The sequence below is a fragment of the Gossypium raimondii genome, chromosome 2 (assembly GCF_025698545.1).
Source record: "Gossypium raimondii isolate GPD5lz chromosome 2, ASM2569854v1, whole genome shotgun sequence".
NCBI classification, from domain to species: domain Eukaryota; kingdom Viridiplantae; phylum Streptophyta; class Magnoliopsida; order Malvales; family Malvaceae; genus Gossypium; species Gossypium raimondii.
Window position 1 is genome coordinate 47,663,083 of NC_068566.1, and position 27,969 is coordinate 47,691,051.

The window sequence follows — 27,969 nt, forward strand, 5'->3', positions numbered from 1 at the left end:
CATTAAATATAATAGAGGAACTCTACCATTTAAAACAGTTTCGTTAGCTTGCGTAATATAAAGTATTTATATCAATTTTTTAAATTTGGATTTAACATTGCTTGAAAAGGGCCAATTAAATTAGATATAATTTTTAATTATATTCTAACTAAAATTGAAATTTTGGATTATGAAATTACGAAACATAATTTTTTTCAATTGGATCAATACTTCCAATTGAATAAGTATGAGGAAAAATCCATGGATAAAGATAGAAAAGTGTATTTCTAATCATAACTAAATCTTCAATTTATTTTTATGAGATAGATTGAAGCAAAATGGCTATTAAATGATAACTTTGGCTTACTCTAAAATCTAAATAAAAATAGCTTGAATGAAATTATAAGACTATCTATGTTGTACACTTTTCTTTATTTCCACGGATTGTAGTTCAATTGGTCGAGCATCGCCTCAGTAAAAGCGAGAAGTCATGGGTTCGAGCCCGTAAGTCTCGACGGATAAAATTTTTAAAATACATCAATTGATCCCTCCGTTTTCTGTCAAAGGGGATACAAATGACAGAATTTCATTCCCAACGATATCTTTATCTTTTTTTTTCCTTTCTCTGAGAAAGATTTCTGGATATACGCACAAATCGGTCTATAATATCATAATCGGGGGAATCGGCCCACGCCGGCTTACTAATGGGGTGCCCTAATTTGTTACAAAATTTCACCTTAGACAATGATCCAATGAGCGAAATAATTGGAATTCTTGTATCCAACGTCTTCACAGCATTATCTATTAGAGATGAATTTTCTAGCATTTGACTCTGTACCACTGAAGGATTTAATCGCACACTTGAAAGATAGCCCAGAAAGTCGAGAGAATATTTAGATAATTGATTTATACGGACTCTTCCTGATTGAGACCACAGGTAAAAATAATATTGCCATAAATCGACAAAGTAATATTTTCACTTATTGATCAGAAGAGACATATCCTTTAAGGCCAGAATTGACTTTCCTTGATACCTAATAAAATGTGAAAAGTAGATTTATTTTTTGCTTAAACCCGACTCAATTTAAGAGAAATAAATTTAATTTGCTTATATTTAATTTTTTTTATATTGATTTTTATTTAAAGATAATTTAAAATATATAATACACTAACACTAAAAATATTAAAATAATTTTTTCTAACACATTAAAAATATTTATATTAAAAACACTACCTTCAATAAAAATGTTTTATTATATTAAAATACAAATAAATATAACAAATATCCTATTGTATTATATATAAGTTTTAAAATTTTATATTTTGGGTTGGATTATTTAGTTAGATAAAAAAATTAGGTTTTCGGTTATGAGTTTAATTGTTATTGGGTTAGGGATTTAATATAAATATAAATATATATAATTATTATTTAACATATATATAATTAATATAATATTTTTTATAACATAATATATTTAGGTCAGGCTAGGCTCGAGCAAAAAAAATCTTGCTCAAGGCCTGATCCATATGGAAAACATGTCGTAAATTTTACTCAAGCCCATTTTTCAGGCCTTGTGTTTTGTCCAAACCCTCCCATTTCTCTAGGGGGCCTTCGAGTCTGGGCAGATGACCTAACTTATGAGTAAGTCTAGTAGGGGTGATCATGGGCTAGGCCAGACCGGGTTCGGCCCGAAATATGGGCCTAAAAATTTGTCCAAGCCTGGCCCGAAAAAAAATTGCTAAGCCCGAACCCGGCCTGGCCCGACCCATATTAAATTTTTTTAGCTTATTTCATTAAATAAAAAATTTTAAAACAAATATTAAAACAAAAAACAAATAATAAAAGAGACTAAAACAAATCTTAAAGCAATACACAAATTGAAAATATAATAAAAAGTGGTTATATTAAAATTGAAACAAATTAGAACTAAAAATAACCAAATTAATAATAAAACAAAAGTTTTACAATATCAAAATAATATTAAAAGCGACAACAGACAACATAAATTATGTTGTAACCAAAGCAAGTAACACCAAAATAAAATAGTTGCAAAAGAACAATAAAACAGCTCCAAAACAGCATCAAGGTTTATAAAAATATATTTGATTAAAAATAAAATATATATATATATTTAATATATGATTCGGGTCGGGCCGAGCCCGAACAAAAAAAGTTCTCGTTTTTTTGCCCAAACCCATATTTCGGGCCTATATTTTTACCCGAACCCTCCCATTTTTGGACTGGCCATCGGGCCGGGCTGGGTAGCCCAACCCCTGATCACCTCTAAAGTTTAGGCTCCATCTATGGATTAGAGGCAATGTATTCAGAATCGAACCAATGGTTAAATCAGTCAGGTCATCGATTCATTAGCTCAATCAGTTCCATTGATTCATTTGGTCGATTAAATAAATTATTAAAAATAATTATTATATATATATATTGGTTCAACCAAACAGTTCAATGCCCTTTTTCGGATCGGTTCCTTGTCCAAAACAGTTTGGTTCAAACAACCTTGATTAAAGGTGTTCATAGATTTGGTAGGGTAACATACTTTATGTTTGCTCAAACCTAGCCTGAAATATTTATTTTATTTTAAATTTAATATTTAGATTTTATTTTTCATGTTTTAATTTTTTTATATAGATATCTTAACATTTTTTAAATATTTACATTATAATATTACATATTACTATAGATTTAGTTTTTTATGTGTTATAAAGTATATAATATATAAAAATAACATAATATATCATTTTATAAACATAGAAAACAGGTCGAGCTCAAACTTTAAATGTTCAAGCTCAAGCTCGACTCGTATTTTAAATATGCCTAATTTTTTCCCCAAACTCATTTTTCTGGCGTAATATTTTTGCCCAAACTCACTCAACTTTCAAGCGAGCCTTCGGGCTTAGGCGGGTAACTCAGCCCAAGAATAAGTCTACTCTGGATTATATATAGCTTTGGTTGATCCGATGTCATTTTTAAGTTTGGTTGTTTTAATGTGATCGCTCGACTTAATTTATATGATTGGATCAAATGGAGTACCTCAATGATTGAACATGATATCATTCTTCTTTTCACTATTTATTGCACGCCTCATTCTATTTTGTTCATCAGAAAGTAAATTAAGTTTAGGAATGTGTTGCTAGGAACATTAGACTTAGTGCTTATATAAATGATAAGATGGTTCGTCCCAAGGACAAAGCCAAAACCTTCTGCTAGGAGGGCCTAAAATTAAATAATAAAATTTCAAAGGAATCAAAGTACAATTTTACTAATGTATTTACTAAAACTTGGTATGTGTATATGTATATGTAATGGGTCGCAGTTCAAAGGCCGTAACCATTGCACCAAATGTGTCCAATGGAGGTCTATTGTTTAGATGGGGATCATTTGGCCCACAAGAACTGACCCGTTTCGGTAAGCTATTGAAGAAGCCTGTCAGATTGAAGTCTGGGTGGCCCAATGATGAAGATATGGCAACATAAGGCTATATTGGTAAATATGGGAACTAATATTAGAAGATTATTAGGAATCATATCTTGTAAATATTAGATTAGATTTGATATTTTGTAATATTGTAAATCTCTAAAATTAAGGGATAGGCTAATCTCGTCCGTCGATGTAACTTTATCTTAACCATTGGTTTTGGGGAGCTTAACTATAAATAGAGAGTCTCCCCCTCTCTTGTAATTCATTTCATTCATACATTGTAACTTGAATTCTTAAGGGTAATAGAATTCTTGGAGAGCATTTACTCAAACACCTCTCGTGCATTCTTTCTATGGCTTTCTGTTGTTCTTTCGTAGCTTCTTTTGGCATAATTGCTTCCGCTATACAAATTAGAGCTTCAATTCCATGTGAATTAATCATAAAATTCAGCACTCATCAATTGTAACCTTCAAAATTATCCATGAAATCAAAAACTAATGAAATAAGTAGTTGGACCTTATTGTAAAAGTCTTAAAAACACAAAAATTTCAAGAAAAGAGCAAGAATTGAACTCACATGATGTAAAAATATGAAAAACCAGCTTTAGAAGCTCTCATATGGCTGTTTTTGGCTGAAGATTGATGTAGAAATGTCTAGAAAATCTTTTAATTTCAATTTGTAGTTAAACTTTTACAATTTTCTAATTTTACCCTTATTTCTCCCAATTCCATGATTTTTCTCTGCTTATGCCGCCCAAGCTATCATCTTTGGGCTAATTTTCCTTTTTAGTTCTCCCTCATTTAACACTTGAGTCATTTAATCATTTTAGCAAGTTTTGCACCTTTTTCAATTTAGTCATTTTTAATTAATTAACTATCAAAACGTTAAATATTTATAAAAATATTTATGGCTTGGTTTATGAAATTAAGTTCTTGATTCCTCGTTTTCGAAATCATTTTACCTAATAACTTCTTCTAAAACATAAATCACCAATTCAAGAATATTTCTAAAATCACACTTGACTCATAAATAGTAATTAATAAAATTTTTGAACTCACTCGTTGGATTTAGTGATCTCGAATCACTGTTTCTAACACCACTGAAAATTGGGCTGTTACATAGCCTCTCAATTTATTCTAAGGTTACCGACTTTCAATGTATCGATACCTAGACCTCTAGTATCAAAATTTAGCTACCAAGTTGCATTAAAAATATTTTAAACACATTGAAACAATTTGGTATTAACTCAAAAACATTTGATACAAGTTGAAATACATGTTATTGAGTATTTTTCAAGTATTGAAAATGTTTAATTACTAAATGACTTGGTAATAAAATTGATCTTAAATGTTGTTATATCAAAAGCTTGAGACATCAAAGCTAACAATTTCTCCCTTTTTTATATAACAGAAGTTTAAGAGAATTTTGCATTTTGAAAACCCCCCAATCATTTAGACCCTTTCAAAATTAAAGTGTATGTATAACATTACAAATTGTATCAAAATTCATGTATAATTTTTATTAACATTGATCTCATTATAGGTTCATATCATATCTGCTCTTTTTTATACAATGACTAGAACTACCCAATTCTCCTCTCCAACCCTTAAATAAGAGGATAATGCGCTTCAATACAATCAAACCCACATCCTCTTACATTGACAACAATACCAGTCGAGCTAAGACTCAATTAACAAATTCATATATGATTTTAATACTTATCCCTAGTGATAGCGTGAGCTAATTGTGAAATACATAAATATTAGGTTTTATATTTAAAAAGAAAAAAAGTTAAAGATGTCCACTAAAACAATAATCATTTTGTTTGTGACTTGTGAAGAACAATGGAAAAGGATGCAATGTTGGCTAGCTAACCAATTTGCACAATCTTGTATGGGAATTAGGACAAATTGCACATGAAAGAGGATTATAAGTTCCTTAAGTAATCAAAGCAGTGTCTCCATCTTCTTTGTTGGGATTGTTTAGCCTTCTACTTCTCTTCAACTATCACTTTCTCATAACCTCCATTTAATTTAACATCTTCCTAGACCTAATCGATTTGAGCCAAACTCAATTAATGTGAGAAGTTTAAGTTTGATTCAAAACTCAATTCCAACTTTTAAAAAACACTACCATTTTATTTTAAAATTCCACCATTAATTTATATATATTTAGTCAAATTTTGCTGTTAGTCCCTATACTCCGTGTAAGTTATGAATTTAATTCTTATACTTTAATTTAATTAATCTTAGTTCATGTACTTTTCAAATTTCATAATTCCAGTCCTAATCCAAACGGTAGTAGCTAAATTTGTTTGGTTAAATTCTTCTAATGGTCTTGTACTATGCATAAGATTGTAAATTTAGTTTATGATCTCCAATTGGATTATTCTTACTCTCTATACTTTTGAATCTTGAAATTTCAATCTTAACGCAAACAACAATCATTAAATCTATCAATTGATTTTTCCGTAAGTAATATATGAAAATAGCAAACTGACATGGCATTGCACATGTGATAATATTTTGTTGCATTAAAATTTGAAAATAACAGAACTTAATAAATTTAAATAGCTACCATTCACCAAAACTAAAATTTGAAAAGTACATAAATTAAATCCGTACAATTGAAAAACATTTAAAAGCATTTTTCATAAATTATTAATTAATATATAAAAGAATAGTTGTGCCTTTTAATTTATCTCAAAATATGCTGAAAAAACCTCTTTAAAAACTATTTTTAAAATACTACTATATTTCTAAAACCATTATTTATTTAAATTATGTTATAACTCACACATTATGAATGTTGATAACTCCTATAATAAAGTATATATTATGTCAATGCAAAGATGCATAACCTTAAAAAAGTAACCTCTAATTTATTGTTGGTTAATTTTCTCATAATTATTTGTAATTTTATTTTATGGTTGTCAAATAATTTATGGAACAACAATAATATAAATTTTAATTTTTCTACGTAAATTTTTATTATAATATTTTTTATTTACTTCTTTTCATATGAGTGTAGTATCACGATTATTAGTTTTTGTTTTTTTGATACAATGCCTAAGAAAATAAGAGAATAGTGCGCTTCAACGCATTTAAACTCACGTCCTCTTATACTGATGATAAAACCGATATCAACTGAGCTAAAACTCAATCGAACTATGTATTTTGTTGATTAATTTGATGAATGAATGCAATCATTTATTTTGTGTGCTTTCGAGATGCCACAAATAATGGCACAAACGAAGCTTGTAATTCACCTAAGAAATGAAATTAGAAGTTTTCTATTATATCTCTATATTAATTGACGCATTTTATTATTCGTTTATATTATATATCTATATTTATTTAAGTATTTTTATATGTTTATATGAACTTTATAATTAGGACCGCGACATCTGAAAATTTTTTTGTCTACTTTAATCATTGAACTTGAATTTTGTCAATATTTGATGAAGTAATTTGTGTTACTAGAATACGATCGGATCGAATGGATTGAGAACTGATTGATGTAACCGTTCGAACAAAAGCGTTGAATCGATTAACTTGGAAATTACTTGAAATTGGTAAAAATAAAAAAGTGGGACAAAAATTGATAATTGATAATTGATAATTGAACAAAGTGAACCAGTTTATTTTATTTTACTTTTATATTTTTATAAATTTTAATTATTTATTTAATTATTGTTGATCCGATAATTGAACCAATTGAACTAGTTGAATTAAGAAATGGTGGTTTGACCTCTTTGACCACCATCCAATTATTAAAATATTGAATGTGAAACTCTAAAATTATACCACATCCTCAATTAAAATTTATATAAATGCCAAAGTAGACAAAAAGTTGTCAAGCTTAGGGACCAAAATCATATTATCCCTTTTATATATAAAAAAATACATGCTTATAATAGAATTTTAAGACACCAAATATTCACTATTCCATCTTTATTATTTCAACCAAGTAATATTTTATTTTATATTAATTCTTAATAAATATATTGCACAATTATTTTCACCCACTTTCAGAGTATGCCTATGACATATATATGTAGAAGAGAGATCCAATATCTCTATCATATCAATCGTATAAAAGATTACAAAAGGTGTAAAATCATTTTAGTTTTATACTGATGTTAATGTATCATTCCTCGTAAATGTAACCGGATATCACATGATATGATATTAATTAAAGTATTTAATGATAATCTTAAAAAGAAAAATGTTGCATTTAAAGTATTTACTTATACGAAATCCCAAAAATAATAATGCATTAATTATAATTCTTTTATTATATATTTTTAACAATTATATTATTCATATTACTGAAAATGGAGACCAACCTGATATACAGATAGATTGCTTGCCAAATTAGCCTTAAAATATGAAATTGCTCATAGCCAATCTTTTAACTGACCAATCTTTAAAAAAACAATACAAGAATCCCAACAGAAAGCTACAACATGATACGTTACTTATATCCCTTGCTATATGAAAATTTCCATTCATATAAATTCTCAACATCACCACATCCATTTTCATTTCAACACACACATACACACATACATATATATAAACACCAAATATGAAGAAATCCCACCTTTTTTCTCTTGTTTTCTTCTACCTTCTGCTTGTTTCAGTGAGCAGTGATGTTATCCATGATTCTTGTGACAAAGCTGCGAAGGGTGATCCCAATATCAAGTTTGACTTTTGTGTATCAAGTTTTGAAGGGAACCCCAAAGCTAAAACTGCTACTGGGGTTGCGGATTTGGTTAAAGTAGCCATAGAAACGGCCATGGCTAATGCGACGAGCATTGGTTCAATAATATCTAAGCTTTTGGATAACAAAACCCTTGATACATATGCAAGGCATTGCTTAGAAGATTGCTCTGAGCTTTATTCAGGTGCAGGGTCTAGTATACAAAGTGGTGGGAAAGCTTTTGAAGGTAAAGATTATGGAACTGCTAATGCAGAAATAAGTTCAGCCATGGATGCACCGGATACTTGTGAAGAACAGTTTAAAGAGAAGAAAGGGTATGTGTCACCATTGACAAAGGAAAACAACAATTTCTTTCAGCTACTTGCAATCATACTTTCATTCATGAATCTGGTACCAAAATGATGAACAATATACTAATATGATCATCATATACTTAATGTCATATCAATAATTTAGTACAACTTGCCATATTTGTTCTTGTATTTCCCTTTTGGGTATTTTCTTTTAATGAAAGAAAAAGGGTTTATATATTGTTTTTCTTCTTCTTTCTTGAGTTTCTTAACTCTTAAGTTGAAGATGCTTTTTAGGTGAATCTACTTAAGAGGTCCCTCTATTATTGAGACTTGATCAAATTAGAACAAGGGCAAGGGCAAAGCCAGAAAATTGGGCCGAAGGGGGGAGAGTTTGCAATTTTACCATTATACTAACTTGAAATTCATAAACTTCAAAGGGGCTAAAAGGCATATTTACCATTTTTTGGAAGGGCTACGCCCTTGAATAAGGCCAAATCAGAACAATCTGCAATTGAAAAAAATAAATAAATTTCAAGTTATATTTATATAGTAAAGCTCCGTTTGTTTCATTGAAAATGGCTTCCAGAAAATGATTTCTGAAAAATGACTTACTTTTCTGGAAAAGCTAATATTTTCTGGTGTTTGGATGAATCTGTGTAAAATATTTTCTTTTGTTTGACAGGTTCTTTAAAAATATTTCATAAAAGTCATTTTCAATTAAACTAACATACATTTAAGAATTTTTTTTATTTTTTCATTGTTTAATTGAGTTTATTTTATATCTATAATTTTATATTTTACATTGTTTTTACATAAATTAAAAATATTTTGTTAAATTTAGGCTCATTGCAATGATTATTTTTAGTTACATGACTACCAACTGAGTATTTTTATTTAAAATGTGACTTTAACAAAATTGACAAAAAAATCAACAATGTCAACAGTTAGACTTGATTTTCAAATCTGGAAAGTAGAATGACTAAATTTTTGAAAATAAAAGTACAAAAACTAAATTGCAAAATTGTGAAGAGTATATAGACTTATGACATATTTTAACATTTATACTACAAAATATTAATTATTAATATATTTATAATTGTAATAAATATTTAGTATTAAAATATTAATATTGATATTTTCAATAATATGTGAAGAATATTATTTAAAATTATTATTTTAAAATTTACTATTAAAATAAAATTTAAATATTAAATAATTTATTAAAAACAATAAATTATATTAATTATATTAATAATTTATTATATGACTAAATATAAATAATTAAATACATATGTTTAATAATATTAAAAATATAATATTTTATATTAATATTTTAAATATTTTTAAAAAATAAAATAAAATTTATTATCAATATAATAATATTAAACTTGATTTAAGTTAATTTTTATATAAAAGTAAAATTATCTATTGAGGAGCTTTTTTCCGGAAAATGACTTACTCAAGAGGGTCAGTCATTTTACAAGTAAAAAAGACTTATTTTCCGTTGACCAAGCTGTTTTCTGTGAAACAAACACAGGAAAATGCAAAAAATATTTTTCGTAAAACCTTTTACATGTAAACAAACGGACCCTAAATGTTAAATCTACTACAATTTGAACTTATTTTATTCTTTTTAATAGTACAAAGACTAAATTGATCCATTTAATAATAGACTAATTTGATCTAATTCCTATAATACAGGGACCTCCTAAGTACTTTAACCATGCTTTTTATAACTAGATTGATAACTCTATGTTGCTATGATACTCAAACTTGAATTCGAGTAATGGATATGTTCAAAAGACACCAATAGTTGCATGCATGCAACTTGCATGTATTGTGTTACCAACAAAGAAAAAGTGATCAATATTCAAATCATATGCATCTTTGGAGAAGATAAACTTGTCAAAAGATCCACCATTTCAATCTATTTGATAAGCATGTGTATATATGAATAAAACCAATACAAATTCCACTAACAAAGGAACTCAAAAAAGTATTTTTAATCACTGGTTATAAAATCTTACATTTGTGAAGCATGAAGCCTTTCTTCGGATTCCTCTTGTTCCTTGTTCTTCGGATCATCGTTCTCACGATTTGAGCTCGACAACAAACCAGCACTTTTTACTAGCGAAAGTTGATCCATCGCAATTGCATTTCTTTTGTAATTCCATACTAGCATCGATATGTAGTCCTGTGGTGAAACAAGTCCCTGCTCTTGAATGCAACCTTTTTGCTCTTCCAGAGTTTTTGGATCGTCGAGCCTTATATATTCAATTAATGCCTTCTCATGATCAGGCCTCCAATTGCTAGGGAAAGGCGTATAATCAGTCTCGGGAATCAGAGACATCCTTGTATACTGAAGGCCATCAATTGACTCAGCAAGCCCCATTCTCAGTAGATTCTGGTACTCGGGTGACTGTCCTTTCCTCTCCTTCAAAGGACGACTCAGATTTCTTGCACCAATTTTATAAACCTTTGCTCGTGAACGAAGCTTGTACTTTGCAGCATAGAGCTTTGCTAGGGAACCCCTAATGATATAGGAACAAAAATTAACAACTTTTTTCCGGTTGTCGGCATATCTATACCACTCCACCATTGTTGACAAGAACTTGTTCATTTGAGCATTGGTGTGAGCTTGAGTTGCATGGAACATTCTAAAACATGGTTGTGGGTCCGGTTCCCTATCACCCTTAAGAAAGTTTAACTTCCTAAATTGCTTGATGCATTGTTTCAAGCTCGCCGTGACGGATAAAAGGGTCCCAACACCTTTCTCACTAATAATCTTACCACCAGTTGCTGTGTACCGAAGAGTTGGATATACCACTCTCCGACAAAGTACATGGTCGAGAAACATAATACCTTTGGTTATGTGTTCGATCGGGAGGCTCTCATTATCAAGCTTGATCATATATTTCTGATCACAAAACTCGATTAACTGTTTTCTCAGCGTTGCTGCATCTGCTCTTGGTCCACGGATACCAATCAAAATATGACCTCCATACCGTACATAATCCATTTTCCGTGTCTTATCCGGTCCACTTGTTGGTACAAATTCTGGCCAAGATGTATTCCCTTGTTCTGCTTCTCCTTCAGGACTATTCCATATAACATCACTCTTTGATGGACGATAAAAATCCTTAATCTTACCTTCCATCCACCGGTCCAATTCATCAAGACATATATTAGCCAATAGTGGACTAAGAATTCCACAATGCCCCCATGAAGGAAGTTTCTCTGCCTCCTCGGGTGCAAAACCAAAAAATGTCTCCAACCAATAAGGATCGGGCTTCGGTTCATCCTCAGCCAACACTTTCTTCTTCTGATACTTCCTCTTTGTCTTTTTCTTCTTTTCCGTCCCATCAACCGGACTCGTTATTACCGGTGTAACTAATGCAAGCTTGATTAAATCAATAACCTTCTTATCCCTCACATCCCTCATCAAAGCACTTATCACCAACCCCACTTTCAATCCATCTAAAATCGGACTTAAATCGCCTTTTATATACCATAAATAACCGGCGAAATTTCTCCTAATCACCCTCAAGACAGTATGAGCATTCCTCCCAGGCCTAAACGCAAATGACTTCTGAGAGAAGCGAGCCTCATATATCGGCTCTAAAATCATAAGCAAAACCTCCTGCACTAACTTATCTTGAAACGGAGCAGGTTGCGTAGTCGTTAAAATCGCCTTAATCTTCCTCTTCGATAAAGATTCGTAATCCGTCTTATCTTTAGGTGATTTTATAAAGAACTCTAACCTAGCACCCCACTTAAACCTATTATCAAGAACAGCATTTCTCAAAGCTAACAAATCTTCCAACGCGGACCTAGTGATTGAACTACGAGGCACATACGATCCTATTTCATCGGCACAAACTTTCTGATAAGCCAACACCCATAATTCGAATCTACGAAGGTACGAGCTCAAATTGGAAACCAACCTATCAGGTTCTCTAAAATTCTCAATCCACATTTGGGAACAAACCGATACACCATCTTCTTTCATTAGGTTCATCGGGTCATCGGGATCCGGCACACGCCGGTGCACCGGAGTAAACGAAAACAATCGACACAAAGCAAACCCATTTGTTCCACGGGCAAAGGGATTCAATTTGGAGAAAAGTTGGGTGGTTCGGGTAGGGATAATACTGGGACTTTTTAGAACTTGAAAGGTGAAAACTGTGATTCTTCGATGCATTTGGGGATTATGAACTAAACTACTACAAATTCATGCCATTTCTTGGATTTAATAACTAAATAACTATTAACCCTAAATTCGAAGGTACAAATCGAAATGAAAAATGAAACTGATATTACAAAAAGAAAATTCCTTACTTGAAATAATTGAAGAACCCTAAAACAAACCCCCCCCTTTTTTCCCTCTCCTGGCAGCTAAAGGCGCTTTGAAATTGAGTAAACCCTTGCTAAACCTTGGCTGGCTTTTCTTTGGATATTTCCTTACCGATAGTGCCCCTCGCTTTTTTCTGTAATTACATTTGTCTACCCCTTGGGCCTTGCTTGAAACAAAGGTTAAATTATATAAAAGGTCCTTGTATTTGTGTATCTTTCAGATTCAATCTTTTTACTATTCCAAACATATATTTTCAATTTTACAAGCCAACTTTTTTGGGTTAATTTTATTAAATAATTTGATATGATTTGTTTTCAACGTGTAATGATATGATACATCCACCTCGATTTATTTATAATTAAATAATTTTATTTAAATTTGATCTATTTATTTTATAATATTATGTCTAAATCAATAACACCATTAATTGTTACCATTAAATATGCCATAAAATTTTTATTATTATTTGGTCACATAAGTAGAATTTCGTGAAAATTTAATCAATTATAGTTAACTAATAATAAACTTGTATATTAATATTTAAAATAAATTATCATTTTAACAGTAACAATTAAAGATATTATCAATTTAGATCTATTAATTAATAATAATATTATAAAATAAAGCACTCAAATTAGGTCAAACAAAAGCATATTAAAACCAATCTCATTTATGATCCATCTTCAATGGATCAACTTGGCACCACTAAGGTATTAATTAATATTAATATTTTTCCTCTTAATTAATTAAAACAAATCGATTCAAGACTTTGGGTTAAATTGCATTTTATCTCTTCTATTAAAAAAGGGTAAATTAACCTCTGCATCGCATGTTAGATTAAAGAGTAATCTTGTTATTCCTATTAAAAATTCATCAAATTCTAATATTTAAAATTGACGAATCGACAAAATATCTAAACAATTACATGCGGTTGTAACACATGTACATTATACTAATGCACAAAGACCGATTTTTATAATAAAATTAGTGTGATTTTGACAAAATGATCGGTTTGCTAATTAATTTAATATACATAAACTAATTTATTCATTTTGGTACTAAAGAATGTAAAATACAATCTAACTTAGAGACAGTGCTAGTGAGCTGATAGGTCCAACCCTAAAATGTAAAATTTCAATTTTGACCTTTTATGATTTGAAATACATTTTAATTTTCGTAAAAATATATAATTTAATTTTAATTTATAATTTTTTAGCTTCAACCCGATCTTACATTTAGTAATATTTTTACCGGTTTTAAATAATTTGCTCAAAAATTAAATTAAATTTTTTTATTTTGATTAATATATCAATCGAATTTTGATTCACTGACTAATCCGGTCCGGTTCACATAAAATTGTTTAAAAAAAAAAAGAGAGAGAAAAGGATATAAATAGAGAAAGTCAATAAACATTACCTTTCTATTCCATTTAACAATCGTCATCCCTTCATTTTCCCTGTGAAAAAATCATGGAGTTTTTGGACGAAGACGCTAGACCCAGATTCCTCTTCCAATCAAAGCCTCAATCTTCTTCTTCCTCCGAGCGACCCTCCCCACAAAAACCTTCAAAACCATTCCTTTTCATTTCCCTTTCAATCTCTTCCATTATCCTTTCCCTTTCCCTCTTCTCCATTGAATCCGAACCCTTCAAATCTCTCCTCTTTTGGCTCTCTTTCTCCCTTTTCCTCGGCCCATTCGCCCCCCCTTCCCTCACCGGCGGTGACATCCGCGTCGGCGTTGGCCCCATCATCACTGATCCCATCAAACAAGACCCACAACCCGAGACTGAATCTAAGAAAAAATCATCTCAAAAACGTTCAAAGCCTGATAAAATCGATGAACCAATTGGAAATCATGGGGATTTAGCTGGAAACGGAAATGGGTTTTCAGATTCAAAGGTGAAAAGCAAAGAGTCGAAGAAAAAAGAAGATCTGGGGAGCAATTTCGATGGAGAAGGTAAGGAATGGAGTGAAACTGAAATTGAGATTTTGAAGAAACAAATGGTGAAAAACCCAGTGGGGAAACCGGGTAGATGGGAAGCTATAGCTTCAGCATTTAAAGGGAAATACAAAACAGATAGTGTGATTAAAAAAGCAAAGGAATTAGGTGAGAAAAAAATAGATGACAGTGATTCATATGCTCAGTTTTTGAAGAATAGGAAACCAGTTGATACGAGGATCAATGATGAAAATGAAGCAGTGATACAGGCTAATTGGAATTCAGGGGAAGATATTGCTTTACTCAATGCTTTGAAAACTTTTCCTAAAGATGTAACAATGAGATGGGAAAAGATTTCTGCTGCTGTACCTGGGAAATCAAAAGCTGCTTGTATGAAAAGAGTTGCTGAACTGAAAAAGGATTTTAGGAGCTCTAAAGCTAGTAATGGTGGGAATTAAAATGGGGTTTTGGAGCTCTTTTTTTGAAGAATTTTTGGAGGTAAATTGAATATTTCTGCTAATTATATTCATGTTATTGAGAGAATTTATATTTCACTTGCATGTATTTTATATGGGATTTTAATTTCATTGGTGAATGTGTTATTAGGCTTTAAGCTTTTCACTATTATATGAAAATTAATTTATGGCATTAGCTTTTGGTATTTGGAAATGTGTCAATTTGATTTCTGTTTTCAGTTCTATTGACATTGTGTTTTGATTATAGAGGTAAAAGCTCTCTAAAGATAAATTAGTCCTTAGTCTGAAAGAATAAATTGATCTATCAATTTCTGATTATTTTTGTTAGTCAATTAAAATGGAAGAAATTAAAAAATTATATTTAATTTGCAAAAGATAAAATATAATCTAATTATTATTTATATGCTATACAAGATCATTAATGAATTGCCGAACTTTAGCTCACAAATAAAAGGATATGTGTTCAAAAGTGTTTAAGCATGTAGTATACTTTGATTTATTGGTTTGAGGGATAACCCTCAAAAAGCTCTCAAACCCAACCACTGGTCTTCTCTCGGTTCATTGGCTACTTGAAATCCCCAACCCTAAAACTATCAAAGCCCAACGACACCCCAAAACAAGTTATGGGAATATCACGGTGTTCAAGTTCGAGCAGATAAGATAACCGTAGTCAGATTCTGCCTTTTGTCCGATGAGCTCGGTGACTTGAAACCTTAAACCTGAACACTACCAAAGCCCAGCGACACCTCAAAACAAGTTCCGGGAATGTCACAATCTTCAATTTGGGCAGATAAGATAATCGTAGCTGGATTCTGCCTCATGTCCGATGAGCTTGGAACACTACCAAAGCCCAACAACACCCCAGAACAAGCTCCGGGAATGTCACGGGCTTCAAGTTCGGGCAGATAAGATAACCGTAGCCAGATTCTGCCCCACGTACTGCGAGCTAGAGCTTTGTCCATATAAAGATTACTTTATAGAGATGATTGTAATTCTAGGAACTCAAACTAGGTTTTCTTCACATTTTTTTTGGTGTAATAAATGTTCAAAGACAATAATGGCACACATTATACAAAGAACAAACATGAATGAAGCTTGTCAAAACAGGAAAAGGTATAGCATCCTATGAACAAATTTTTACAGTGCTTTCAACATGATTTTTCAGAAGAAACTATAATCATTATCATTGTTCATACGAATATAAAACATTATGGCCAGTACAAAAACGAAATACGATGAAAGTTCCATTGCCAATGCGCCCCAACTGATAACTCCGGCATGTTTTAAGATAGCTGGTATAGCAATGCTTCCTATTGCAGAAGCTCCGGCCAAGAACTTTGTTGCATTCGCCCAACTGTTACATGTGTTCGTTGCAAATAACAATAGCGACAACAAGCTAACAGGAAAAGAGGATAAAAATCTTATATGATAAAGAATTTAGGGTAAAAGAAGTTACCTGTTGCCAGATTCAGATAAAAGGGAATAACCGTCAGAGCCAGCAAAGAACATCAATGGCATTGGAAGAAGGACATACATTATTACTGCAAAGCAATGCAGCATGTTAGCATATGCTTAAATGAAGTAATATGATCAACCACTTGAAGATTGACATGAAAATCCCTGCTTATACACACACCCTTACACATAAATGGTCAAATTCAAGTTTAGATCCCTTTATTATGCTCAAATTTCAGATTTAATCCATAGACTTTGTTTCCGATGGAGTACAACTGCAATCATATCAATTGACAATGACAAAGATATTACATCCGAACCACTCACAAGTCACAAGCAAAATCAAACATGACAAAGCACAAACCGGACATAACCTACTCGAACCAGAATAAATCTGGGCAGGACCACACGTGGTGTGATTTAAGCCAGAATAAATCTAGACAACGCCTACACATAATTTACACAATGTGGTACTTGAACCCGGGCAAGGTTTGGGGCTCAGCTTTTGTCATCTATGCCAACTGCCAAGGCCTCATTGCCATGGACTTTAATTTGGCATAAATTGGTCCATTTACTTTTATAATGTCGTCAGTTAATCCGAAGAGCTAACAACGTTAACATTTCTGGTTAAAATACTTATTTAGATCTTTTCTTAAAAGCATCCCTTTTAACTCATCATTCATATGAAATTTTTGGCTGGAAGGAGTGCTTTTAAGAAAAATCCGTGTCAACATTTTAACCAAAATAGTTAACAATATCAACTATTTGGACTAAACTAATAATAATATAAAAGTAGTGTCAAATTATTCTAAATTAAAGTATAGGGACTGAGTCCAGATTTCAGTAGAGGGACAAAAACCATAATTTGACCACATAAACATCTCCATTCTCCATCATGCATTTAAGCAATAAACCAATGAGCACTTTGAAATTTTAACAAATTACAGGGTAAAGTCACACAACAAGAAAGAAATTAACCTGGAAGAACTGTGTGGATGATAGATTTCTACATGCATAATGCATGTTATACATTACTTCATAGATTGAAAAACAAGCATCAATCATAGGCAACCATGGAAAAAAGTTACAAAGTCGAAATTTTAAAATCTTAAACTCAGAAAAAAGAACAAAATTCATTTGAGCAAAACTAAATTTTCAATGACTAGAAACATAAAAGCATGATCATAAGCTTCACAAATTCACTTACCAGTCAACATTGGCCACCAATTATTGTACAAAGCACATGCCTAACACATTCATACACAAGGAATCAATTCAAAAGAAACATATATAAAACAATGCAAAAGGTAGTTAATAATTATTGAAGGGAGGTCAGACTCTCTCTTGAAAGAAGTCCTTGAACTGTCATCCGCTTCGGAGCCTATAGACCCCTCAACGGAAGTATTGTCCTCGTGTCAGGGTTTTGTCCCCAGCCTCCGCGGAGAGCTGCTGTACGGTTGACGGAAAGGGGGAGTCTTGGTTGACAGAGATACGACCTGCAAGCTCACGAGAAAGGTGTTTGTAATGGGAGTATGAATCCCCGCAGGCACATTCTCCATTATAATTCACATGCTCAATACTAACACCTCTCCGGTAAGCTTGTAGGTCATATCTCCACTAACCGAGTCGCCTACTCTTTGAACCATACAGTGGCTCTCCATGGAGACTGGGGACAATACCTTTCGTTGAGGGGTCCGTTGGCTCCCAAGCGGACGACACTTCAAAGACTTCTCCCAAAAGAGAGTCCGACACCTCCCCTCAACAATAATCAACAGAGAAAACTGCTAACCAAGATTTGCAATATGACTCCGCCCGAAACTAAAATCGCCAAAACCACAAGTTTTCCGGTCTGTAAGCAGTAGTGTAAATAACCCGGTAAATCGGCCATAATTGAACTCGTCTCACCTCCTATATTACCTGAAAATGTATGTATTGTCAGCAGAAAATTCAAAAGCTACCAGCAAATTTAGAACCTAAAAAGAATGCTAATTATGGCATTTCTCCGTATACACATCAAAAGTTTTTTACCCATGAAGTTCATTTCATATATCAGAGTAAGTCCTTTTTTCATTTCTTAATACTTAAGAGCTTAAAGAAGTGGATTTTCTCATCTTACGTTAATTTCTTTTGAAGCCACACCCTTTACAAGATTTAAAAAAAAAAAAAACTCCATTTGTTAAATTCCATTAAAACCCAAGAAAGGAAATATATATATAAACATGAAATTTAAAATACCCAAAACCTGGAATCTACTATAAACCCCCAAAAAGTTCACAATTTTCCAAAATTAGTTGATTAATGTAAAGGAGCAATGAAGTATGCAAATATAATGAATTCAGGGGAAAAAGGAATTAGATTGAATACTTTACCGGGAGTATATGATGAAAATTTGAGGGAAATTAGGGTTTTGATTGAATTCGATTCTGCAGTGTACCCATTAGGAATATCTTAGCAGAGAAATTGGATGGTTTTTTTTTATGCAGCTACAGAACAGAGTATACTAGTTTTGTGTTAACTTGATTACAGTTATATAAAAAAGGCTAAATATACAGATTAGTCCCTAACACAAATTTTGGTCCAATGTGCGATGTAATACATCAATTTTTTATACATGAAATTTTTACAAATCATTAATACCATTATCAAATTAGTACCCTTTCACGTCGATATAATGCATTCATAAACAATTATATTGATCCAATATGGAAATAAATGTATATATACATTTTTAAAATGCATATAATTAAATCAAAATCAATGTTTTATGTATATATATGAACTAAATTCAAGTTTCATGTATATAATTGCATTAAATCAAAATTCATGTATCAAATTTGGTATTTATTCCATTTTTCTTTCATTATCTTACACAATTAAAATATATAAATATTTAAAATGTTATTAAATATCAAATAATAATAAAATAATAAAAATGAAATAATAAAATCATTAATATTAAATTATTAGGGTAAATTACATTTAAGGTCACTAAACTATTAGTAAGTATATGTTTTAGCTACTCAACTTCAAAAAGTTATAAAATGATCATTGAATTGTTCAAAAAATTTCATTTGACTGTTAAAATCGTTGTAATATGGTTTTCTCTGTTCACACCGTCTACACCAATTGAAAGCTCTCATTGCCCTTCTCTTCTATAGTTCAATTTTTTTTCATGAAACAATTTTGAACGACATGAATTTGCGAAATAAAATCTAAACAAGTTTTTCTTCGATCTCTGACATTGACTGTCAGATCGACTTAGATCTAATGTATATTCTTATACTCATTGATGAGTATTGATTCACCATACTGATCATCGAACCGCCGCTCGAACCTCGATAGCCGAAATTCTTTAAATAAAAAACTTAACAGCCTACTTAACTTAAACAAAATCTTTCAAATAGTTCAATGACTTAAACGAAAACTTTTAAATAGTTCAGTGATGATTTTGTAACTTGTTAAAGTTAAATAACAAAAATGTAAAGTTATGGGTGTAATTTAACCAAAGTCAAATAAAGGAATTAGAGAGGCTCTGTTTTTCTTTGTTTCCTTTATTCATTCATTCCCTCCCTTTCTGTTTTTAGCAGTGAAAAATTTCAAAGGAAAAATTAACATCATTTGATATCGATCTAACCTTCAGAAAAAAGAAAAAGAAAATGCCTTCAACACCCAAAGAGCGTCCAAAATCCAAGCGTAATTCATATTCAAAAAATTCTTCACTGAACTCCATACTCGAACCCCCCCAAAGCTTATTCCCTTCAAAAGGCGAGTTCTTGCGTCTCATTACCGTACTTGCAATCGCATCCGCTGTAGCTCTCTCCTGTAATTACTTCCTTACCTTCTTTACCTCCACCTCTAAACCCTTTTGTGATAGTAACTTAGACCCCATCGATTCATTCTCAGGTATAATTCTTTTATCCCCCCTTCTTTTCTGGGTATTTCTTTGTTTTTGTTTAACTTTGCTTTCTGGGCATCTTTTATTATGATTTTGTATTCATTCTGTTTGTTTAATTTGAGTTTTGTTTGTAGTTTAGCTATGGGAACTTTTTATTGGGTTTATTGGTTCATATGAATTTGTGGGTAACTTGAGATTTTCAAGTTTTTTTTTTTGCTCATAATGTGTCAATCAATGTTCCTCTTGTATATTCTTATATGATGGGAAAAGTCCTCGAAGTGTTGTTGCAGCTGGCCGGATCTTCAACAATGGCAGGTATTGTCTCTGGGTCGTCTTTGCTGAGAGCTGTGTATGGTTCATGTATGGAGAGTGCCTCTAGGAAACGGGTTATACGCGGGCACACGACTGCTCATCATGGGGACGTGAACCATACACGCCTCTCGGTAGAGGCGGAAGACAAAATCTTGGCACAACCCGAGAACAATACCTACCATAATCTTTGGGTTACAGCCGGTCGGATCCTCATCAATGGCAGGTATAGTCTTTGGGTTGTCTTTGCCGAGAGTTGTGTATTGTTCATGGAGGGGGAATGCCTCGAGGCAACGTGTCATGCCTGGGCACACAGCCACCCACCAAGGGGATGTAAACTGTACACGGCTCTCAGTAGAGGCGGGAGACAAAATCTTGGCACAACTCAGGAACAATACCTATCATTGTTGGTGGTCTGACTGGCTGCTCAGCGGACAACACTCTGAAGACTTCTCTCAAAGAAGTCAGCCCTCCTCAAACACTATGTAGTTTTAGTTTTAAATTTGCTGCTCCAAAGTGATAGATTCCAACTCACAAATGTGTATTGCTACAGATTCTTGTGAGCCTTGTCCAAGTAATGGGGAATGTTATGAAGGCAATTTGGAATGTATTTATGGTTATAGAAGACATGGAAAGCTGTGTATAGAAGACCGAGATATCGATGAAACAGCTAAGAAACTTGTGTGTTATTAATATCTTACTCATTTTAGAATATTATATGCAATTTTTTGTCTTCTGATTATCATTTATGTGTTGCAGTCTGAATCCGTAGAAGCTGGCCTTTGTGAAGCTTATGCTCAAGTTTTGTGCTATGGGACTGGGACAGTTTGGGTATCTCATGATATTCGATTTCATATAATATCACATGTATAATACAGGAAATTATGTATCCTAGAAACTGTACATTACTGATGTCTATTGTTCTAAATATGTATATGTTTCAGGTTCGAGAAAATGATATTTGGAATGATTTAGACAGACACAACTTGATGCAAAATGTTGGTTCAGACCATACCACATATGTGTATATGAAAAGAAGGGCAATGGAGACAATAGCTAAATTATTGGAGACAAGAACAAATCTACATGGGTATGCTTATCAACGTCTATTTTTATGTTTCGGCATTTCAAGATATTTAATTTACATTTCTCTTGTTTTCTTTTTACAGGTTACAGGAATTCAAGTGTCCAGATGCTCTGGCAGAGCATTACAAACCTTTGACCTGTCGTTTTCGTGAATTGGTCTCCAAGCATTCTCTTATTATCATGTCTATTTGTGCTGGGGTAGTCCCTTCTAAAAGCTATTCTTTGAATGCTTTAGTTATAGTATCAAAATTTTGAAAGTTGTTAACCATATTTAGCTTTATAGCTTATAGGGTGTGCAGTATTGTTCTTGAAAGTCCGTCAAAGAATGTATATTTCGGCTAGAGCAGAGGAGCTTTACAATCAGGTGCACAAATTTTTCAATGTACAGTTATAGTCAATTAACGGCTTATTTTCTGTACATGCTGCATGTCAGACTGTTTTGGATATGGTCTTTTGTATTTTGGTTTAATATGTTAATCAAAATTCTCGGCATTATTTTACCTAGTGCTCATGGACACTTTGCTGAGATAGATTCCGAATGGATGTAGTTATATAACCCTCCTCATTGTTATATGTAGAAAATGATTGGTTAAAAACATTTCCCACTTTCATCCCTAAATCTTGAGTTAAACCATTTTTAATGTCATTCTGAAAAGTCAGGTCAAAAATGGTCTTGGATGCTTCTCATATAAACAAAGAGAAAAAAATTGGTAATGAAGGTTTCTACTTGTTAGGTCTGCGAAATGCTCGAGGAGAATGCATTGAGGTCAAAGAATGTCGATGGTGAAGGTGAATCATGGGTTGTTGCCTCATGGTTACGAGATCATCTTCTTTTGCCTAGGGAAAGAAAGGATCCTCAGTTATGGAAAAAGGTGTTTTTTCTTACTTGATTTGATTTGATTTTTCCATATTGAAGTTTGAACTGCCGGTAGATTGTAGACTTGTAGTCGAGTAATCTGTAAGGTTTTAAGAAACAATTACTTCTTTAATGTTGATATCAGCTTTCAACTTTTCTTTTCAGGTTGAGGAATTAGTGCAGGATGATTCTCGAGTAGATCGTTACCCCAAGCTCGTTAAGGGTGAATCAAAAGTGGTGTGGGAATGGCAAGGTTTGAAAATCTTTATTTGAGAAGCTTCAAAATTGCCAAAACTCATGTCTGTTGTCATTTTATGTTTAACTGTTAGTCGGAGGAGCTTCTTGAGAACAATAAACCTACCATCTGATATTTTACTTGATGCTATCTCAGTGTTGGTACTAGCATCTTTGGAGTGACTTTTTCTGATCCTAACACATTCTTTTTAATTTCTTTGTAGTTGAAGGTTCTTTGAGCTCTTCGGGGAGGAGAAAAAAGGGGGAGGGAATCGAACTAAAATCAAATGAAAGCATCAACACAAACATAAACCAATCCAGCCGCACATTGAAGACTGGTGCGCTTTTAGCACATATTGTCCATTATGCTTCATGTTCTCTTTTCAATTTGGTTTCATATTTGTCTAATGTGGTAAGAGTACCATGGAGACCCTTTTACTAAGAGTTGAATTGTATTTTGCCCCTACTAAAAAAATGGGCAAATTAGTCTTGTCCGTTAAATTAAAGAGTAAACTGGTCCTATTAAAAGATTGATTCATTTCTACCGTTAAAAACTAGCTTTTGTACGTCAACATGATGTACACGTGGCACACCACATGTTACTATCTGGTTATTGTGTCAGCCATGCCAGTTTTTAACAGTAGAAATAGATGAAATTTTTAATAGAAAGGACTAGTTTGCTCTTTGATCTAACATATAAGGACAAATTTACCTATTTTTTGAGTAAATGGAGGCAAAATGCAATCTAACTCATACCGGGGCTTTCATGGTACTTTTACCGTCTAATGTATATATATACACAACCAAAATGTTCATTGCAGAACCTAAAGCATTGATCTTTTGACATGGGAATGTTCTGGAAAAATGATTAGAACAGCCTCTTTTGAACCCCTATGGTCTGAAAAGACAAGTCTAGAGCCTGGCAAAGCAGAAGCCTTTGATGACATTCGTTATAGCTTTTAAGAACAGGGTTTTTGGCAGAGTAATCAAAGGTCTAAAAGACAATGATAAACCATTTGACAGTGGATCTACAAGCATTGGGAGATTGTGTCCCTTAGCAGCAGCTGCAGACCCACCAGGCTCTTGTAATTGTAAACCATTGAACAGTATGCAGCATACATAGCATAGCTTTTTTTGGCTCATCTGATGCGTCATACCAACAAATAGGCATATCCAAATTAAGGGATTTTGGTGTGTTCTTGTCTATGTTGTAATCTATTTCTCTTCCCTTTCATTCTTGTTTTAGACACTCAAAATCAGAGATATTGAGTCTATAGTTAAGAGATTGGATTTTTTTTCTCATTTCAGTCAATAAATTTCTTTTCTGTTTTTTCTGTCTCAAACCTAAGCACGCATCCACCTAAACTATACCATACAGGCACAATCTGTGGAGATCGGGAATGTGGTGAATATTTTTGACCAATAGGCCAAAATTGGTCAAATGCTAAGGTTAAAATAAATTTCTGATTTAAATGGATTTCATGGTGGTGGGATTAGTAATAATCAAATCTAAAAATTTCGTGGGCTTGGGAAAAGCAAGTCCATCTCTAAAACCCCAAAATGTGACCACCAGATTAATAGTGTGATCAATGAAACAATAAGAGCCAACGACCCAATTTCGTCTAGAGTTAAAGTCCTTTTTATAATATATTAGTGTCTGTATTTGTGCAATGCACGGATCTATAAAATATTGTAAAAATAAGTGAATTTTTTTAATTAATTATAATTGATGAGCTTGCCTCAGTCATCCCGATTGTAGATGGTCCAGTCCGAACAGCATTGGAAACCGGCTGCGGGGTATGTTTTTACGCATTTGCTTTCTTTTGGGGTCGGGGTTGAGGGCTAGATAGTTGTTTAGTCGTTTTCAATGCAGCTCGCTTGTTAGTATCCTTTTCTCTGTTTATCTTGTGCCGATCGTGAGCTTATGATAGAATACATATTGTCTTGGGTTTATGCATATATATGTGTGTTTGTGTTGTCATGAACCTTCATTCTCTTATATTCTATCGTCTGTCTCCATCGTATTACCCTTAATAATAGAACCGATGATAATGTAGCTAGCAAGTTGGGGTGCTTATATGCTGAAGAGAAACATTCTGGCTATGTCATTTGCGCCTCGGGATAATCACGAAGCACAAGTGCAGTTTGCACCGGAACGACGTGTGCCTGCCGTTATTGGTGTTCTTGGATCATCTAGAGCATTGGATATGCCTCGACGTTCTCGGTGCCTAATACCGTGGACTTCGAATGGTAAGTGGTAATTATCTAGAAGGATGTTGAGCTTCAAAACAATCCGGAAATTGATGAGCTTTCTACACGTGTACTTGTTTACTCAGATGGGATGTACTTAATGGAAGTCGATAGAGTTTGGAGGCCTGGTGGATACTGGGTTCGATTAATTGGAAGACCTATTATAAAACTTGGAAACGATCTAAGGAAGATCTCAACGCGGAACAGAGAAAGATGGAAGAGTTAGCTGAACTTGTTTGTTGGGAGAAAAAATACGAGAAGGGAGATATTGCTATTTGGTGAAAAAGAGTTTAACTATAAATCTTGTCGTAGGAAGTCTATCAATATGTGTAAACCGAGGACGCAGAAGATGATGCATGGTGAGTTTAGTATTGTCATTGTAATTCTTTCGTTTTTGGCATTTAGGTACACGAAAATGGAAACGTGCATAACCCCGTTCCCTAAGGTTAGTAGCGCGAGCAAAGTGGCGTGCGGGAAGTTGGAGAAGTTCCCTGCTAGGCCTTTTGCTGTTGGACTCGTTGAATCTTACCAAGAAGACAATAAGCTTTCGAAGAAACACGTGAACGCTTATAAATGGATACATAAATTGATCGGTACTACGAGATATGGAAATGTGATGGACATGAATGCAGGCCTCGGAGGATTTGCAGCAACACCCGAATCACCGAAACAGTGGGTGATGAATGTCGTGCCCACAATTGCTAAGATGTTTACGAGAGAGGTCTAATCGGAATATATCATGACTGGTATGTCTCTTAGTAAATTTTCTCTAAAACTCAACAAACATGCATGTTGATACTATAGAGGGTAAAAGTACGTAGATGTTCCTATACTAGGAGTCAAATTGTATTTTACTCTCTCTATAAAAATGGACAGATTTGTTTTTATAGGTTAGATTAAAAAATAAGTTGAACATTCTGTTAAAAATTTATTCCATCTATTTGTACTGCTAAAAACTAGTCTTTCACATGTATCTCATATTGATGTACATGAGCATAGTAGAAATAAATAAAATTTTTAATATAAAGAACCAATTTATTTTTGATTTAACGATAAGGACTGATTTACCCATTTTTTAAATAAAGGAGACAAAATACAATTTAATTCCTAATATAAGGACTTCCATATATTTTTACCTACGGTGAAGTTAGTGACCTTTTAAGGGTATTGGAATATTACTAGTAAAAACTTCGATAATGAATCCTCACAAATTTTTTTAATGACATTTTTGGTTTCTTGTTTGTTAAAGGTGTGAAGGTTTCTCAACATACCCAAGAACATATGACCTTATTCATGCTAATGGTGTTTTTAGCTTGTAAGAAAACAAGTAAGTCGGCTTTAATCATCTTCCATGAAAGTGTTCCATTATCTATATCTCTGAACAAGTTTATACATAAATAATTATGTATATAGGTGTAAATTTGAAGACATACATTTGGAAATGGACCGGACTCTGCGGTCCGAAGGTGCTGTAATCTTCCGGGACGATGTCGATGTTATAAACAAGGTTAGCTCAATTGCTAAAGGCATGAGATGGGATATAAAGATGGTGGATGATGAAGATGAAGATGGTCCCCCTGTAACAGAGAAAATACTAGTTGCGGTTAAACAGTACTGGGTCGGTAGCAACGGAGGAAACAGTACTGTCAATGACGAATAAACCGTTTCAACAAGTTATATTATTTACTTCGAAGGAAATTACAAAATTCAGACCAAGATATCAACCGGTGATTAAGGTGGGAAAGTGACTCGAGCTTTGGTTAAAGGGATGTGATTCTAAATGGAATTAGTATAATGTAATGTCCAAATTTTAAAAATGATATTATTGGGAGGATAATTATAAACTCTAAACACAAACTATAAAACGAGTATGGAAGATATTATGATGCTATCCAAAAGCAAAATATAATGGTTGGCTAACAACTGATTGATTCATCAGCAAAAATGGATTATCTCAGGTGCCATTTGGTGAATGGTAGGTCACTTTCATTGTCTATGGTTGCACCATGGCTATGGTAGGGGTAGGCCATTTCATGTCTGGGTAAAAAAAAATTCAGAAGTTTCTCAATTTCTTAAATTGGTTCTTTTAAAAGAATTTAATTACCGTTAATTTCAAAAGTGAGTAATTAAAGATAATTAATTACATCATTAATATTTTCATCAATTGTACATAATTTTGATTGATATGATAACAAATTTAGCATTCCAAATTTATCGATAATTTTGTCTTGATTTAACAAATTTAATCTGCTAACATTTATGTAAATGTATAAATATTGAGGATAAATTTGTTGATTTAAAAAAATTTAAAACCAAGTTGACAAAATATATGAACATCTAGAACTAAATTTATTATTATACCAATAAGAAATTATGTATAATTGACCAAGATATTAACATTGTTATTAAATTGTTTTAGCTACTCTCTTTAAAAATTGATGAGATTAAATTACTTGAAATTTTTAAGATCGATCAAATTGCTCAATTCCAAAATAAATTCAATGTTCTACTTTCACTTCTTAAGCATTCCATATTTATAACCCTTCTAATAATATCTGACATTCGTGACTTCGATACCTTTTAATTAAGATTTTAAATTTAAATTTTGTAAAAAAAAAATAAAGGAGTTGACAAATTTTATCTCCTATTTAAAGGTTTAACTTAATTTGACCCCAAATTTTGTTGA

The 27,969-nt window shown here is 32.5% G+C and overlaps 5 protein-coding genes and 1 pseudogene across 7 annotated transcripts; 4 read left to right on the forward strand and 2 right to left on the reverse strand.

Annotated features, from left to right (window-relative positions):
• Nucleotides 1-7,949: 7,949 nt before the first annotated feature.
• LOC105789329 (putative invertase inhibitor) lies at nucleotides 7,950-8,665 on the forward strand. Its single transcript, XM_012616665.2, has one exon. The coding sequence runs from the start codon at nucleotides 8,003-8,005 to the stop codon at nucleotides 8,537-8,539; it is 537 nt and encodes a 178-aa protein (XP_012472119.1). The 5' UTR covers nucleotides 7,950-8,002; the 3' UTR covers nucleotides 8,540-8,665.
• A 1,667-nt stretch (nucleotides 8,666-10,332) lies between these two features.
• LOC105789327 (nuclear intron maturase 2, mitochondrial) lies at nucleotides 10,333-12,848 on the reverse strand. Its single transcript, XM_012616663.2, has one exon. It carries the CDS (start codon nucleotides 12,629-12,631, stop codon nucleotides 10,454-10,456), a length of 2,178 nt encoding a protein of 725 aa, XP_012472117.1. The 5' UTR covers nucleotides 12,632-12,848; the 3' UTR covers nucleotides 10,333-10,453.
• Nucleotides 12,849-14,199: 1,351 nt separating this feature from the next.
• On the forward strand, nucleotides 14,200-15,383 carry LOC105789328 (transcription factor MAMYB). Its single transcript, XM_012616664.2, has one exon. It carries the CDS (start codon nucleotides 14,254-14,256, stop codon nucleotides 15,178-15,180), a length of 927 nt encoding a protein of 308 aa, XP_012472118.1. The 5' UTR covers nucleotides 14,200-14,253; the 3' UTR covers nucleotides 15,181-15,383.
• An 807-nt stretch (nucleotides 15,384-16,190) lies between these two features.
• Nucleotides 16,191-19,162, reverse strand: LOC105789330 (vacuolar protein sorting-associated protein 55 homolog). The gene is made up of 5 exons (XM_012616666.2): nucleotides 19,023-19,162; nucleotides 18,443-18,570; nucleotides 17,861-17,900; nucleotides 16,655-16,739; nucleotides 16,191-16,552 (listed from the first exon to the last, which is right to left on the reverse strand). Exons 2-5 carry the CDS (start codon nucleotides 18,539-18,541, stop codon nucleotides 16,360-16,362), a joined length of 417 nt encoding a protein of 138 aa, XP_012472120.1. The 5' UTR covers nucleotides 18,542-18,570; nucleotides 19,023-19,162; the 3' UTR covers nucleotides 16,191-16,359.
• A 1,012-nt stretch (nucleotides 19,163-20,174) lies between these two features.
• Nucleotides 20,175-24,362, forward strand: LOC105789332 (uncharacterized). Of its 3 annotated transcripts, XM_052627727.1 has the most exons (11): nucleotides 20,422-20,556; nucleotides 20,828-21,320; nucleotides 21,411-21,538; nucleotides 21,617-21,724; nucleotides 21,802-21,947; nucleotides 22,027-22,141; nucleotides 22,227-22,307; nucleotides 22,678-22,815; nucleotides 22,965-23,052; nucleotides 23,258-23,371; nucleotides 23,855-24,362. In XM_052627727.1, exons 2-11 carry the CDS (start codon nucleotides 21,077-21,079, stop codon nucleotides 23,875-23,877), a joined length of 1,185 nt encoding a protein of 394 aa, XP_052483687.1. In that variant the 5' UTR covers nucleotides 20,422-20,556; nucleotides 20,828-21,076; the 3' UTR covers nucleotides 23,878-24,362. The 3 variants fall into 3 exon arrangements, with proteins under 3 accessions (XP_012472123.1, XP_052483688.1, XP_052483687.1); XM_012616669.2 differs by lacking the exon at nucleotides 20,828-21,320 and having other exon boundaries at nucleotides 20,175-20,556; XM_052627728.1 differs by lacking the exon at nucleotides 20,828-21,320 and having other exon boundaries at nucleotides 20,178-20,556; nucleotides 21,617-21,688.
• On the forward strand, nucleotides 23,974-26,973 carry LOC105789759 (probable methyltransferase PMT14; annotated as a pseudogene).
• The last annotated feature ends 996 nt before the right edge of the window (nucleotides 26,974-27,969 follow it).